This window comes from Panthera leo, chromosome F2 (genome assembly GCF_018350215.1).
Source record: "Panthera leo isolate Ple1 chromosome F2, P.leo_Ple1_pat1.1, whole genome shotgun sequence".
In the NCBI taxonomy this organism is placed as follows: Eukaryota; Metazoa; Chordata; class Mammalia; order Carnivora; family Felidae; genus Panthera; species Panthera leo.
In genome coordinates, this window is record NC_056695.1 from 54,254,248 (window position 1) to 54,267,442 (window position 13,195).

Sequence of the window (13,195 nt, forward strand, 5' to 3'; positions counted from 1 at the left end):
TCTCTCTGCCCTTCCCCCACTCATATGCATGCATGTGCGCTCTCTCTCTCTCTCTCTCTCTCTCTCTCTCAAAATAAATGAATAAACTCAAAACAACAACAACAACATAGTACTAGAAGTCCTAGCCAGAGCAATTGAGCAAGAAAAAGAAGAAAAAAAGGCATCAAAATCAGAAAGGAAGAAATAAAGCTGTCACTATTTGCAGATGACAAGATGTTATATATAGAAAACCCTAAATATTCCACCAAAAAAAAAAGCCTATTAGAACTAATAAGCAGATTCAGTAAAGTTTAGGAAAAAAATCAACATATAAAAATCAGTTACATTTCTGTAAACAAATAATGAAATATCTTAAAGAGTAATAAAGAAAATAATCCCATTTACAATGGCTTCAAAGACAATAAAATACCTAAGAATAAATTTAGCCAAGGAGGTGAAAGATCTGTACACTGAAAATTATAAGACATTGATTAAAGAAACTGAAGACACAAATAAATGGAATTTTGTTTTGGTCTCATAAACTGCAAGAATTAATATTGTTAAAATGTACATACTACCTAAAGTCATCTTTAGGATGACATCTTTAGGGATTCAAAGCAATCCCTATCAAAATCCCAAAAGCATTTTTCACAGAACTAGAAAAAGCAATCTTACAATTTGTATAAACTACAGAAGACCCCAAATAGCCAAAAGCAATCTTGAGAATTAACAGAGTTGGAAACATCACACTTTCTGATTTCAAACTATATTACAAAGTTATAGTAATCAAAAAACAGTATGGTAATGGCATGAAAACAGACACATAGATCAATGGAACAGAGACCCCTGAAATAAACCACTGAATATACAGTCAACTAATATTGGAAGAGGGAATCAAGACTACTCAATGGGGAAAGAATGATTTCTTCAATAAATGGTGTTGGGAAAACTGGATAACCACATGCAAAAGAATGAAATTGGACCTCTTACATCTTTCCAGTTCTTACTCATTCTATGTTTGTTCCTTATTTAAGATAACTGCTCTAGATGTTACCTCAGTTGAAACTTTCTTACTTGACTGTAAGCTCCATGAGGGCAAGGACTTTGTATGTCTTCCTCATTGACACATTTCTATTACCTAGAACTATTTTTGATGATCAAGCATCCTTAATAAATATTTGTTGAATAAATGCATGAATATATATATATATATATATATATATATATATATATATGAATATATATATATATGCTTCTTAGTGAAAATATAAATTAAAACAATATTTTATTTGAGTTTATTGGAGTTTAATACACCTAACAGAATGCTGGGCAAATAGTAAGTGCACAATAAATACTTTTTTGATGAACTGAATATGACCATTATATTGTTAACCTACTTTCAAAGTAATACAAATTGCTAATTATCAGCAATACTTGGCCAGGAAATACTGTGGAGTGTTTCAAAATATAAAGTCAAGATTGAAAGCTTTTTGTTTACTTCAAAACAAATAACAAATGGTTATTACCATTTGCCAAGGGCATATAAGATGTTGATTTGTTCTCAGTTCTGTCTAGGAAATGTCTTCTCAACTAGGATTATCCTAGCATGTAGATAGCTATTTGGGGAAGGGAGGCTTAATAACATTGTGTCTAAAAAAAATTGGGGTCAATACAGTTTCCATATTTAAATCTCCTATATAAGGTTTTGGGAAAATAAGAATTGCCAAATGACTCAGCCCTCTGAGAACACTGCCCCACTGGTCCTTCACCTTCACCTTATTAAATATTATACCCAGTGAGGCATTTTTCAAATTGGCCTGTATCATTTTCCAGGGCTTTGCCCTTGACACAAAAGTATGATTTACTAATAAAAATGTTTTCTTAATTAGAATTTGGAGGGGGGGGGGTTGCAAACAAAAGTAACTAACTGGAAAACTTAAGCAAAAGGAAATTTATATAAAGAATAATGGAAGCTCCATATTCTCACAGGAAACGTGGCAAATCAAAACATGGAAACAGGTAGGAACCAAGCCACTTTCTTTCTTTTTTTTTTCAATGTTCATTAAATTATTAATGTTTATTCACTTTTGAGAGAGAGACAGAGTGTGAGCAGGAGAGGAGTGGAGAGAGAGGGAGACACAGAATCCGAAGCAGCTCCAGGCTCTGAGCTGTCAGCACAGAGCCCAACGTGAGGCCCAAACCCACGAATCAGGAGATCATGACCTGAGCCAAAGTCAGACTCCCAAGGGACTGAGCCACCCAGGCGCCCCTGTACCAAGCCACTTTCTAAGCCTTGGAGGAAGGAACCTCAGAACAGTCCTGTGTGAACAGACCAGTCAGGGCACCTCTGAGGCAATGAATGAATTCCAGCATTTACTCTCTCAAGGCTCCTCTGCCCAAGGTTCAAGCTCCAAGGAGAATCTGATACTCTGGGTTCCCCCCACCACACATATACACACCTTGGGTCACCAGACTACATTTAATTGGGAAAGAGATTATTCCACAAAGGAGAAATTGGGATGATGTTTAAAAGGGAGAAAAGATAGTGCTCCCCACATAAAAACTGTCTACTTCAAACAACAGAAACAAAATTCTCAAGGCATTAAAAAACAAAATAAAACCCACATGCTTGCCTGAGAACAAAGGTTTGTTCTATCAGTAGGTTTTAGTCTCTTTACCCCTTTACATTTTTCTAGTTTCCTGACTTTTTATTAGAGAATGCTGCCAACAGTGTCACCTAGTGCCGGCAAGTGCCTTAAAGATAAGTGAGTAAAACTACTAGCTTTCCCAAATTGCCTGCTCTCATGCCTGCACATGCACACCTCCAAGTAACTGGAGAAAAGACACCATTCTTGCTGATTTCACTTTAATTCAAGACTGCTATGACCACTAGTCTGATTGGCTGCCTGCAGGGAGTATTTTCCGCTGACCTTTTGACTCTCCAACTCTTCTATCTTGTGGTGGATAGAGTCTAACATGGTCCCCAAGTAGCCCTATTTTTTCAGGAATCTGCTCCAATCAGGATTTCACTCCTGCCATTTTACTATAACTGTTCTTAGAGTTTCCAATAAGCTCCACATTGTTAAATCCCAGGGTAATTGATAGCCATTACTTCTTCCTCCTTGAATACTTCTCTACGTGGCTTCCCAGGCAATACTCTTGCCTGATGTCTCTGCCATTTTTTGGACCACCCTTTCTCAGTCAGTTTTGCTTGTTTTTCCTCATCTTTCCTACTACTCAATATTGGAGTTTCCCAAGGCTCTGTCTTTAGATCTTTTCGTCTATATTCCATTCACTAGATGATCACATTCGGCATCATTATTTTTAAAATGCATGCTCATGTTTATCAGATTAATATTTCCAACCTGAAGTTTTCCCTGAGCTTCAGATTCAAAAACCAAACTGCCTATTTTACATCTCACTTGGAAATCTAATAGATCTTAAACTTGATATTTACAAAGGTGAGCTCTTGATACACTCTTCAAATATACTCTTCCCACATTCTTCACCGCCTCTTAATGACCTCCATACTTCTAGATGTTGCGGACCAAACCTTGAAGTCATGTTTGCCCCTCCTTTTTTCTCTTACCCTACATATTCCTTGTCAGCAAATCCTATCGACTCGGTTCTCAAATATACCCACAACCTGACCACTTTTCACTACCAACACTGTTACCATCCTTTTCCAAGATACCATTATTCTTGCCTGGATTATTTGCATTCATCTCTGAATTGATGTCCCATCTCTGAATTGATGCATCTGCTCTTGCCCTAGTGCAACTAAATAGTATCTGAGTGCTTCTTTGAAAACATAAGTTTAAATCATGTCATATTTTAGCTCAGTATTCTACAGGGGGTTCCCATCTAACTCAGAGTCAAATACATGATCCTGCATGATCTGTCCCACCTCCCATTACTTCTCGGTCTTCATATCTTATATACTTTGACTTCCCTGTTCCTTACACATCAAAACACACTCCCTCCTCATGGCATTGGCATTTGTTCTAAAATGACTGGAATGCTCTTCTCCCAGATGTCCACATGGCTAAGCAAATTCCCTTTAGACCTTCAGATCTTTACTCGAAATTCACCTTCTCTGTGACAATTTCCTGGTCCTTCTATTTAAAACTTCATCATACTCAATCCACCCCCCTCCCCGCAATACACATGTGATATACTTCCCTCCTTATTTTTCTCTCTCCAGCATGTATCACTTTCTAACATACTATATATTTTACTCACTTATCTTGTCTATTGGCTATCTCCATTAAGAATGCAAGTTATGTGAAGACAGAGCTTAAAAACAAAACAAAACTAGTGCCCTATTCCTACTGCCTACAATACTGAATATTTGTTGAAAGCATACTAAGAGAACCACCCTATTTTTGTAGGTACCTCATTTTGTTCATCTCTCATAATTAGTTCTATATTCAAAATCAGGCTCTCACACACAGCTCATTTTCCAAGTAAGGTGAATTCATAGTGAACCCTTTATTCCTTGTAGCTCTGCAAGAGTTCTTACTAACTCCCTATACTTTCTCATTGCTTTCAAATTGAAGGATAAACAAGTTTATAATCTGTCTCTTTTTCACCATCAAGGCAGGTAGGACCAGGCAAAATGAAAATGAGGATTCCCTCATTCCAAAATTATTTAGGACTTCACAATGGTGACAGCATGGATTAAATGCATGGGACCTATGAGACTGCACGAGTCATATGCCCATGATGCTGGCCCTATTAGTGGGGCTTTCTTAGAGCTGGAATTTTTTTTAACTTAAAAAAGCAGCATGGGATTTAGTGATCAGAAGTCACCTTCCCCTGTCAATGGTCCATGATGAATCTGTATTACAAAGGTTTAAATATTCTAAAGATAAATACAATTTAAATCATTAGTTATGGAATCTACATAGTCATTTTTTCTGGTTCTAAGTTGACTTTTCATTACATAAATTTTCATCTAGTTATAATTATTTATTGTCACATTATCCTATCCACTTATATTAATATTTTAAGATAAAAGTATCACTGGTGAGGGGCGCCTGGGTGGCTCAGTTGGTTGAGCGTCTGACTCTTGATTTCGGCTCAGGTCATGATCTCACAGTTCGTGGGTTCGAGTCCTGTGTATGGCTTCATGCTGGGCGTGTGGAACCTGCTTGGGATTCTCTCTCTACCTCTCTTTCTGCCCTTCCTCCCTCTATCTCAAAATAAATAAATAAAAAAAAATCACTGGTGAGATCTTTTGCAAGACATTGATTTATCATCTAAATAAGAACTTTTAGTTATTTATTTATTTTTATTTTAAGTAGGCTCCACAGCCAACATGGGGCTTGAACTCACAACCCTGTGATCAAGAGTCACATGCTCTACTGACTGAGTCAGGCAGGTACCCCATAAATAGGCACTTTTAAAGTGAGAAATGTTAAAGATGCTCATTTATTCAACAAGAGTTGAGTATAAAATCTATATATGCAAATTACAGTGCTTGGCTTTTCAAGAAATTTAGGCATTATGTGGCAGAAAATCAGGCTTTTTGTTGAAATATCAATTTTCCTAAAACAAATTAGCCAAATGATCAATTTGCTAAATGACCAATATGCCAAATTTACCAAACTAAATGAATGCAATTTAACATAAATAATTAGCAGCTTGAATAAATTGATTTTGGTTACTGATGGTGAAATATATAGAAAAATTATACACACATTTTTGAGTCTCACAACTGGGTTATGAATTATATATGGATATGTGTATTTTATATTTATATATACTTGTTTCATACATATATGCACTTTTCCCTATTCACTTTATTGATATCCAAAACATAGAACAGTATTCCTCCTTGTTATAAACAATATGGATTCCTTCTATAGGAGGACTTTCTATAGAAAAGTCTGCCTATTTCAATGGTTCCTGGTTATAAACTATTCTAGTATAGGATATGGGACAAAGTTTTTCATTAACTTCTGATTTATTTGTTAACACTTTTGAATGACATTTACTACCTTTTTAATACTAAAACCACTTAAAATATTTTAGTATTATTTCACCTATTCCTCATATTCTTTTTTAATATATAAATTCAGAAGCATCTGAAAAAAATAAAAATTTTGAATTAAATTGTATTTAAATTACTTTTTAATGAAATCATCTAAAGTTTAATTTAGGTTAACTTAATCTAATTCTAATTTAAAAGCAGCAGAAAGAAATCAAAATTAACCAAGCAATTCCAACTTTTATTCCCACAGTACATTTTATTTTGGTTTTTGATATTGAAATATATATACACTTCTACACATTTCACAGCTAATAATTTAAAGTGAGTATTTTTGAAAATGCTGCTAAGCAATTCTTGATAAAGCTGGTAATTATTGCTATATGACATTGCAGTCTTCAAATTTAGTAAGTTTGGCAAATAATTAATCAGCAAATTGGCATTCAATGAGCTGATTTTCTGCTAATTGACCAACTTCCAGATAGAGGAGGGAAGGGTGAGTAAAACCTGCAGAAACATCAATTTTCAGGAAGAAGAAGTAAGAGAAAAGTAGAAGATGGAAATGATTGGAGAGGTAGGAAGAAACCCAAGACTCTTCAGAGGAATGGAATTTCAAGAAAGATGTTACCAGTGTCACATGCTACAAAGAGTTCCCAGAGGCAGTGGTACCTTGCAGGCACTAGTTTCTGTGGGATGGTGACATGGGGAGTCAGTTTGCAGAACATTATGAGATGAATGTAATTAACCGGATCTAACAACAACAAAAACATTCAACCCCCGATGAGCTAGGTATAAACTCTTGAAGAGCAAGGGCCTAATATTATTATTTTTCATATTTTAGAGTTCTCGCTTCTATTTCTTCTCTCTTCCCTCCCAGCTAGAGTAGTCAGGTTTAGTAAACACAGGATACTGAGTTAAATGTGAATTTCAGATAGATAATGAATAATTTTTAGGATGAGTATGTCCTAGGCATTGCAAACCCTCGCTAGAGGTGTGCTAAACTGGGGGGCAGTGGAGGGGTTAAGTGCATTGGTTCTGGAGTCACTGCTTGGGTCCTCACTGCAGTTAGCTACGTGGCCTTGGGCAAGTCACTCAAAGTTTGGTGCCTCAGTCCACAGCTTGGAACAACGGGGATAACAATAGTAATTGTCATTAATAGTAATCGTAAGAGTCCTTTGGGGATTATTGTGAGTTGAAGTCTCTAAAGCACTGGGCATGGCGTTTGGGACATGCAGAGAAATCGATACATATTAGTATGATTGTCAATTAAAGGATCAGCACTAATTTATATGAATGTGAAGGGGGAAAAACGTGTGGGGTTTGTGCATTAGGTGGACTTTTAGGCCCACCTGGTGATAATAATTAAAGCAGACTGGCAAATGAAAGTGTGTAGGCCTAGAATTGAAGGGGGGTGGGGAGTGGGGCAGGATTCATGGAAAACTTGCCCATTGATCTCTGTTGCCAGATGAAGTGGAGTCATTACACTCATGGGGACAGCCTTCAGACGTCAGCACCCAGGTTTGCCTGTGGAGGTCTGATCACCACAGACCGGTCGGGGCGGGATCAGTTCTCCCGCGCAGGGGAGTGTATCTGCGTGCAAATCCCAGAGGTGCGGCGGGACGGCCCGGGGCGGGGCGGGCCTCGGGTGGCTGAGTTTGTCTGCGTGCGTGGGAAGAGCGTGGCGCGCGAGCGCGTCTCCGCCCGGACCCGAGCCCGACACTGGCTGCAGCTGCGAGTGAGCGGCGCGCGCGGACTCTGAGGGGCTGGCGCGGCGATGGGACACCTGTGGCTCTTGGGAACCTGGGGCCTCTGGGGGCTGCTCTTGTGCGCCGCGGACCCCCGCACAGGTAACTCATCCCGGGCACGGTCCGTGCAGACGCAACCCCTGATCCCAGGGGTGGCGTGGGAGAGGCGGGACTGCCTGCCACCAGCCCTGCGCCAAGGCTGCGAGTGCGGCTGCATGGCGATCCTGCGGACCTGGGACCTGCAGGGCAGGCCTAACAGAGAGACAGAGACAGAAGAGAAGAGGGATTGCTCTGAAGTCTTAAGAGTTCCTGCGTGAATTATGGAACCTCTCCGCCCCCACCCCCAAGTGACTCCATTGAAAAAGACACTGAAACTTGGGTGGGGATGGGGGACACAGTCTGAGTCCTCTCTCTTCTCACTCTTTTTGGGTCCCTTTCCCCCAAGGTATGGAGAGCAGTGCCCCCCCCCCCCCCCCCCCCCTTAGGACAGGAATGGATCTCTGTGACTGGTGTCAGTCACTTTCAGGGGCAGCTGCCCTGTGCCTTCAAAGTAATACCCAGGAGAGAGTTGGAAGAGATGATAAGATAAGAAATTGGAGTTGTCCGTGGAGATAACAGGAGGATGAACCTGAGATAGGTGAGGAGCAGCACGGTCTTGGAGATAGGGTTCAGAGTCCTTACTGGAGTTTCCTACTCTTGGCTGTGAGCTGGTGGGAGTTATAAATGTGCCTGAAGCAGGATCAGTCTTGGAGCTCTTGGCAAAGTCAGACCTAAAGTACAGACACATCTGAAGTCCATACTAAACTTTTTGCATGCAGGAATGGACTATACGATTATAATTTCTTTAACCTTTTCTCATATATCCATTTTAAACAGTAATTTGTGTGGCCTTTCTTTTTGGTCTCCGCTTAAATTTTTCCACCTACTTTGAGAATTGTTACTGAATCTTATAAGTACGATTTGTATAGTTTAAGCAGAAAACGAACTCTTGTAGCCAATGTGTATCTTTGAGTTGTTTTAAAGCATACTTCCAGTTCTCCAAAGAAGCAGTCCACTCAGAGACCTTGTGTATGCAGAGGCCCCTCCCTGTTTCTAGACCTCTTTATCTTTCCCAAACTTGGTCCAGGCCAGCTATTCACATTGGCCCTGCAAGATGCAGCCAGGGTGCCCCTTCTTTCAAGAAGCCAGTATGACCCAAGCAGTGTGGATGAAGTGCCCCTTCTTAGTCACCCATGGCCCCTGTGCTGTCTTCTGTGTGCTGTCACTCTGTGCTGTCTATCCTAACTTTTGGAAAGTTGGGACTGTCAATACATTTGTATATCCCCAGGAACCTTACACCATTCATTGAATGAGTTAGGGACCATTAGAGTAAAAACTTACTATCATCAGGAGGCTGAAAAGATCCCAGAAATTATCTTCCCTAAAGTCTTACGCTGTCACAGAAAACAATTTCTTCTTAAGACATATCATTACCTTTTGTACCTGGACTATTCTTTCAATTGACCCAGCTTTGCACTTCTTCTGTGCTCTTATAACGAACAACCCGTTTCTCCACAGTATTATTTCTGCAGCATTGTCTGCTGCTGTGTGGGCTGCTAACTGTAGTTATGGAACTGTAGTTAGTGAGCACTACATGAAATTAAGGGTTGGAATAAATCTTTTGTAATATGATAGGTAAGAGTGATGAGAATGATCATGTATTATTCCCACTCTTTGTGGCACCTAAGATAGTACTTTGCATAAAGCCAATGGGTATTAATTAAGTTAATGACTTAGTTTCTGTCAAATCATTGGTTAGTAGTAGAGCCACAAATAGAATATGGGTGTATTTACTTTCAGTCCTGTATCTTCATGATGTTTTTCTTTTAACATTGTAATATGTGGTACCATTTGATGCTTGAAATGAGTACTTGATGCTTTTACTTCCACACTGTAATATCTTTCAGGTGGCTCCAAAATTATTCCCAAAGTCACAGAAATAATACCTAAATATGGCAGCATAAATGGAGCGACAAGGCTGACTATCAAAGGAGAAGGTAAGGTTGCCTCTTTTTTTCTTTTTCTTTTTTTTTGGCCAAGGTTCAAGCATTTTAAAGACTATATCACATTTAGAGATTTGTGGTTTAAAAAAAAATCCATAAGAGTTGTTTCTCCATTTGGCCAGAATATTAACTCTACCCCTTTGACAAGTAACAAAATCCCCAACAATCTCTACCATCCTGATCATCTGAATTCATATTATAATCACTTGCTTAATTTAACTTCCAAGATCTGGATTATAATGACTGAACTGAAAGGAACATTTTTTTAAAAATGTTTATTCATTTTTGAGAAAGCATGAGCAGGGGAAGGGCAGAGAGAGAGAGGGGAACAGAGGATCCAAAGCAGGCTCCGCACTGACAGCAGAGAGCCCAATGTGGGGCTCCAACTCAGGAATGGTGAGATCGCTACCTGAGCAAAAGTTGGACGCTCAGCTGACTGAGCCACCCAGGTGCCCCCAAAAGGAAAATCTTGAATCCACCTTTGCAGTTATTTGCTTTGTTCTTCATGGGTCTAATAACATTTATCTTTATCAAATATAACATTTGGAGGGCTTGGGAAGTAGAATGTTTAATAAGAGGCTGTGATGGATAACTAGAATGTTAATGAAGGCAGAAAGGCAATTAAAAGCAAAACTTTGGATGGCTTCTCCTGCCACCCAATCCTTTTCATATACTTCATCAAAGCATGGGTTATGTATAACTTTCTCCTTGCCTGGTCATGGGTGGAAATATAGTAGGCAATCAGTGAACTTCTTTAATGAACAACTGTTCCTAAGATTAAATATATGGTTCTTTTAGTCCTAAGGCCTTTGCATTCTAAATAATAGTAATATTCTGTTCATGGATTTTTGAAGGATAGGAAAGAAAAGCATTTTTGAAAATACAAAAAGCTATTATTTAGTCTTTAAAATAAAAAGACAAATGAGAACCTTTGGGAGTTAGAATGGACAGAGCAACACATTTAATTATTCTGTCATACATACTGAAATGTCTTTCGATACTTCTAAGTAACATTTCTGCAGAATTCGATCTCTCAATGACATATTTAAAATGGTTTATGCCTCTAAATTGTGAAGAATATATTTTGGACTAACGTTTGATTGTTGTTGTTTAGAGCTAAACACCTAAAGCCAATGTATTTGCTGAAGACTAATTTAAAAGAGGCTTTATCCATAGTTTCCTTGTATTGTAAATTGCTGTTAAGATGTGCTTGAAAGCTATTTGGTTCTTAACAGAGTTTTCAAAGCCATAAAGAAATGCCCAGACTAAAACAAAGCAAAACACAACAAAATAAAACAGAACAGAACACCACTCAACTATTTCTTTCTGCCTTGAGACCTAAACTTTTTCTGATCTAAAAACCATTCTTTGAGATTAAGGACGTAGACCCAGATGGCCCTTAGTTATAAATACAAAACAAAACATTCTATTCTTAAGGTGTTTTGGAAGAACATCTTTATGAATTTAGCTGTAACCTTTGCTCTTACATGGACTTTCTGAGTCACAGTGTATTGTGTGCCACTCGTGTCATGGTGAATTTCTAGTTTTCCCATCTGTCTCAATTGCTGGATGCTCTTGCTAGAGATAGAGGATCATGGGATAGTGAAATCCTATTTGAGTTGCAGATACCTGCATCCCCACCTTGATTTGTCTTCCCTCTTCTTACTTTACCCACGTACTGCAGGTGACTAAAAATGTGTTAGCATATGTCTTTCTCAGAGGCTGAGTCCAAATACTGTTTTATGTAGGTTTTCAGGGCCCATGATATATACAGAATGTGTATAGAGCAATGTAATGAATTTACAAAACACACCAGACTTCCAAAGCTAAGTGAATGTGCTACTTGAACAAACTTTTTTGAAGAACTACATACACATACTCCATCAGTGCTCTCTAGCCCATATTTCATGTTTAGAATTGCATGCAGACCTAATTTATTAATCACACAAGAACACTTTCTAAATGGAATTGTCACTGCTAGATGATTACCTAAATGTTGGTCCCATATGACTATATAAATACTTTATTTTTGTAAAAGTCATGGTGAGAAAATTAAATGTTATAGAAATGTTCGACTTAGAAAGTGAATTCCTGAAATTCCACCATCTAGAAAGGTCTACTGTTAATATTTTGGTGTATCCATGTGACTTACGGCTATTTCCACATATCATATTCACCACTGCAGGCAGAAATTTGCTGCTGCATTACTTTGTTCTAAAGGCTAGGCTTCAGGAGCCAAAGATATAATTTTACAATTATGTGGCCTAAGTAAAAGTGTTTTAAATATTTTTGAAATATTTATTTATTTGTGAAAGAGAGAGAGAGTGAGACAGAGTGCTAGTGGGGGAGGGGCAGAGAGACAGGGAGACAGAATCCGAAGCAGGCTCCAGGCTCTGAGCTGTCAGCACAGAGCCCAACGTGGGGCTTGAACCCACGAACCACGAGATCATGACCTGAGCTGAAGTCTGGTGCTTAAAAACCCCTAAGTAAAAGTGTCTTGAGCAATGGCATGATCATGGAAATAATTGTGTCTCTGTCTAGGAGGCCTACTTTGATGAGGAGTGTTATCGTTTTGATTAGTTCTGGAGTGTTTCTAACTTTCTTGGCCTTGTTACTTTATATTCATACCTTGTATTTCTCAAACGTCTTTTTTTAATATTTCTCTTAAGAAAGTGAGTAAGATGGAAGGAGTAGTATTTTACTTTTGGCTTTTTTTTCTAGAGATTTCCCTATTACATATATTTTTGTCTAACCGAAGTATTGAATTATATAGTTTTTATAATGTTATGAAAACACAGGGACTTTTTGGTCCAGTCTGACTGGCTTTTGTCCCATCTCTGCCCCTTCCCACTGTGTGACTGGGGCTGGTTACTCCTCTAAGCCTCAGCTTCCTCATCAGTAACATGGGATATTAATTCCTACTTGTTGGGGCTGTTGTAAATATTGAAAAGGATGATGTATCTAAGGTACCCATAGATACTATCTGTTCCGTAAATTAGAGCTATTTTATTTTTATTATTTTTATTTTATTTTTGCATTTATGTTATAGGTTTGGTTCCATTCTTTAGGAATCATCCTTCATCACACTGCACCTTTCCTTCTCATTGTTTTGAATGTTACAACTTTGGAGTAGGTTTATATGCTTTCAACTCTGCTTTGTTTTTAACTAGAGAAACCCAAATAGCCTGCATTGTGCAAAACGACTACTGGCCTTAACAACACTGACATTTTCCATGATAGCAGCACAGGCTGCTATCAGGAGAACCAGGTTTGTGTGCCTGGCAAGTCTTATCTCCAGTTTTTCTGCAAAAGAAAAAAATACATCAACATGCCAGGAATTTCCATCTGAAGCTTCAACGTTTTCTGTTTCCAGGGTACACCCAACCCTTCCTGTAATCTTTGTGCTTTGGAGTACTTCCAGAGGTATCTTCTTCATA

General features: G+C 38.5%; 1 protein-coding gene across 1 annotated transcript in view; it reads left to right on the plus strand.

Annotated features, from left to right (window-relative positions):
* The first annotated feature begins 7,745 nt into the window (after nucleotides 1–7,745).
* Nucleotides 7,746–13,195, plus strand: part of PKHD1L1 (PKHD1 like 1) — a 158,517-nt gene continuing 153,067 nt past the window's right edge. Inside the window, exons 1-2 of the mRNA XM_042923667.1 lie at nucleotides 7,746–7,818; nucleotides 9,663–9,752. Coding sequence (XP_042779601.1) covers nucleotides 7,746–7,818; nucleotides 9,663–9,752 — 163 coding nt within the window. The remainder of the gene's footprint in view (nucleotides 7,819–9,662; nucleotides 9,753–13,195) is intronic.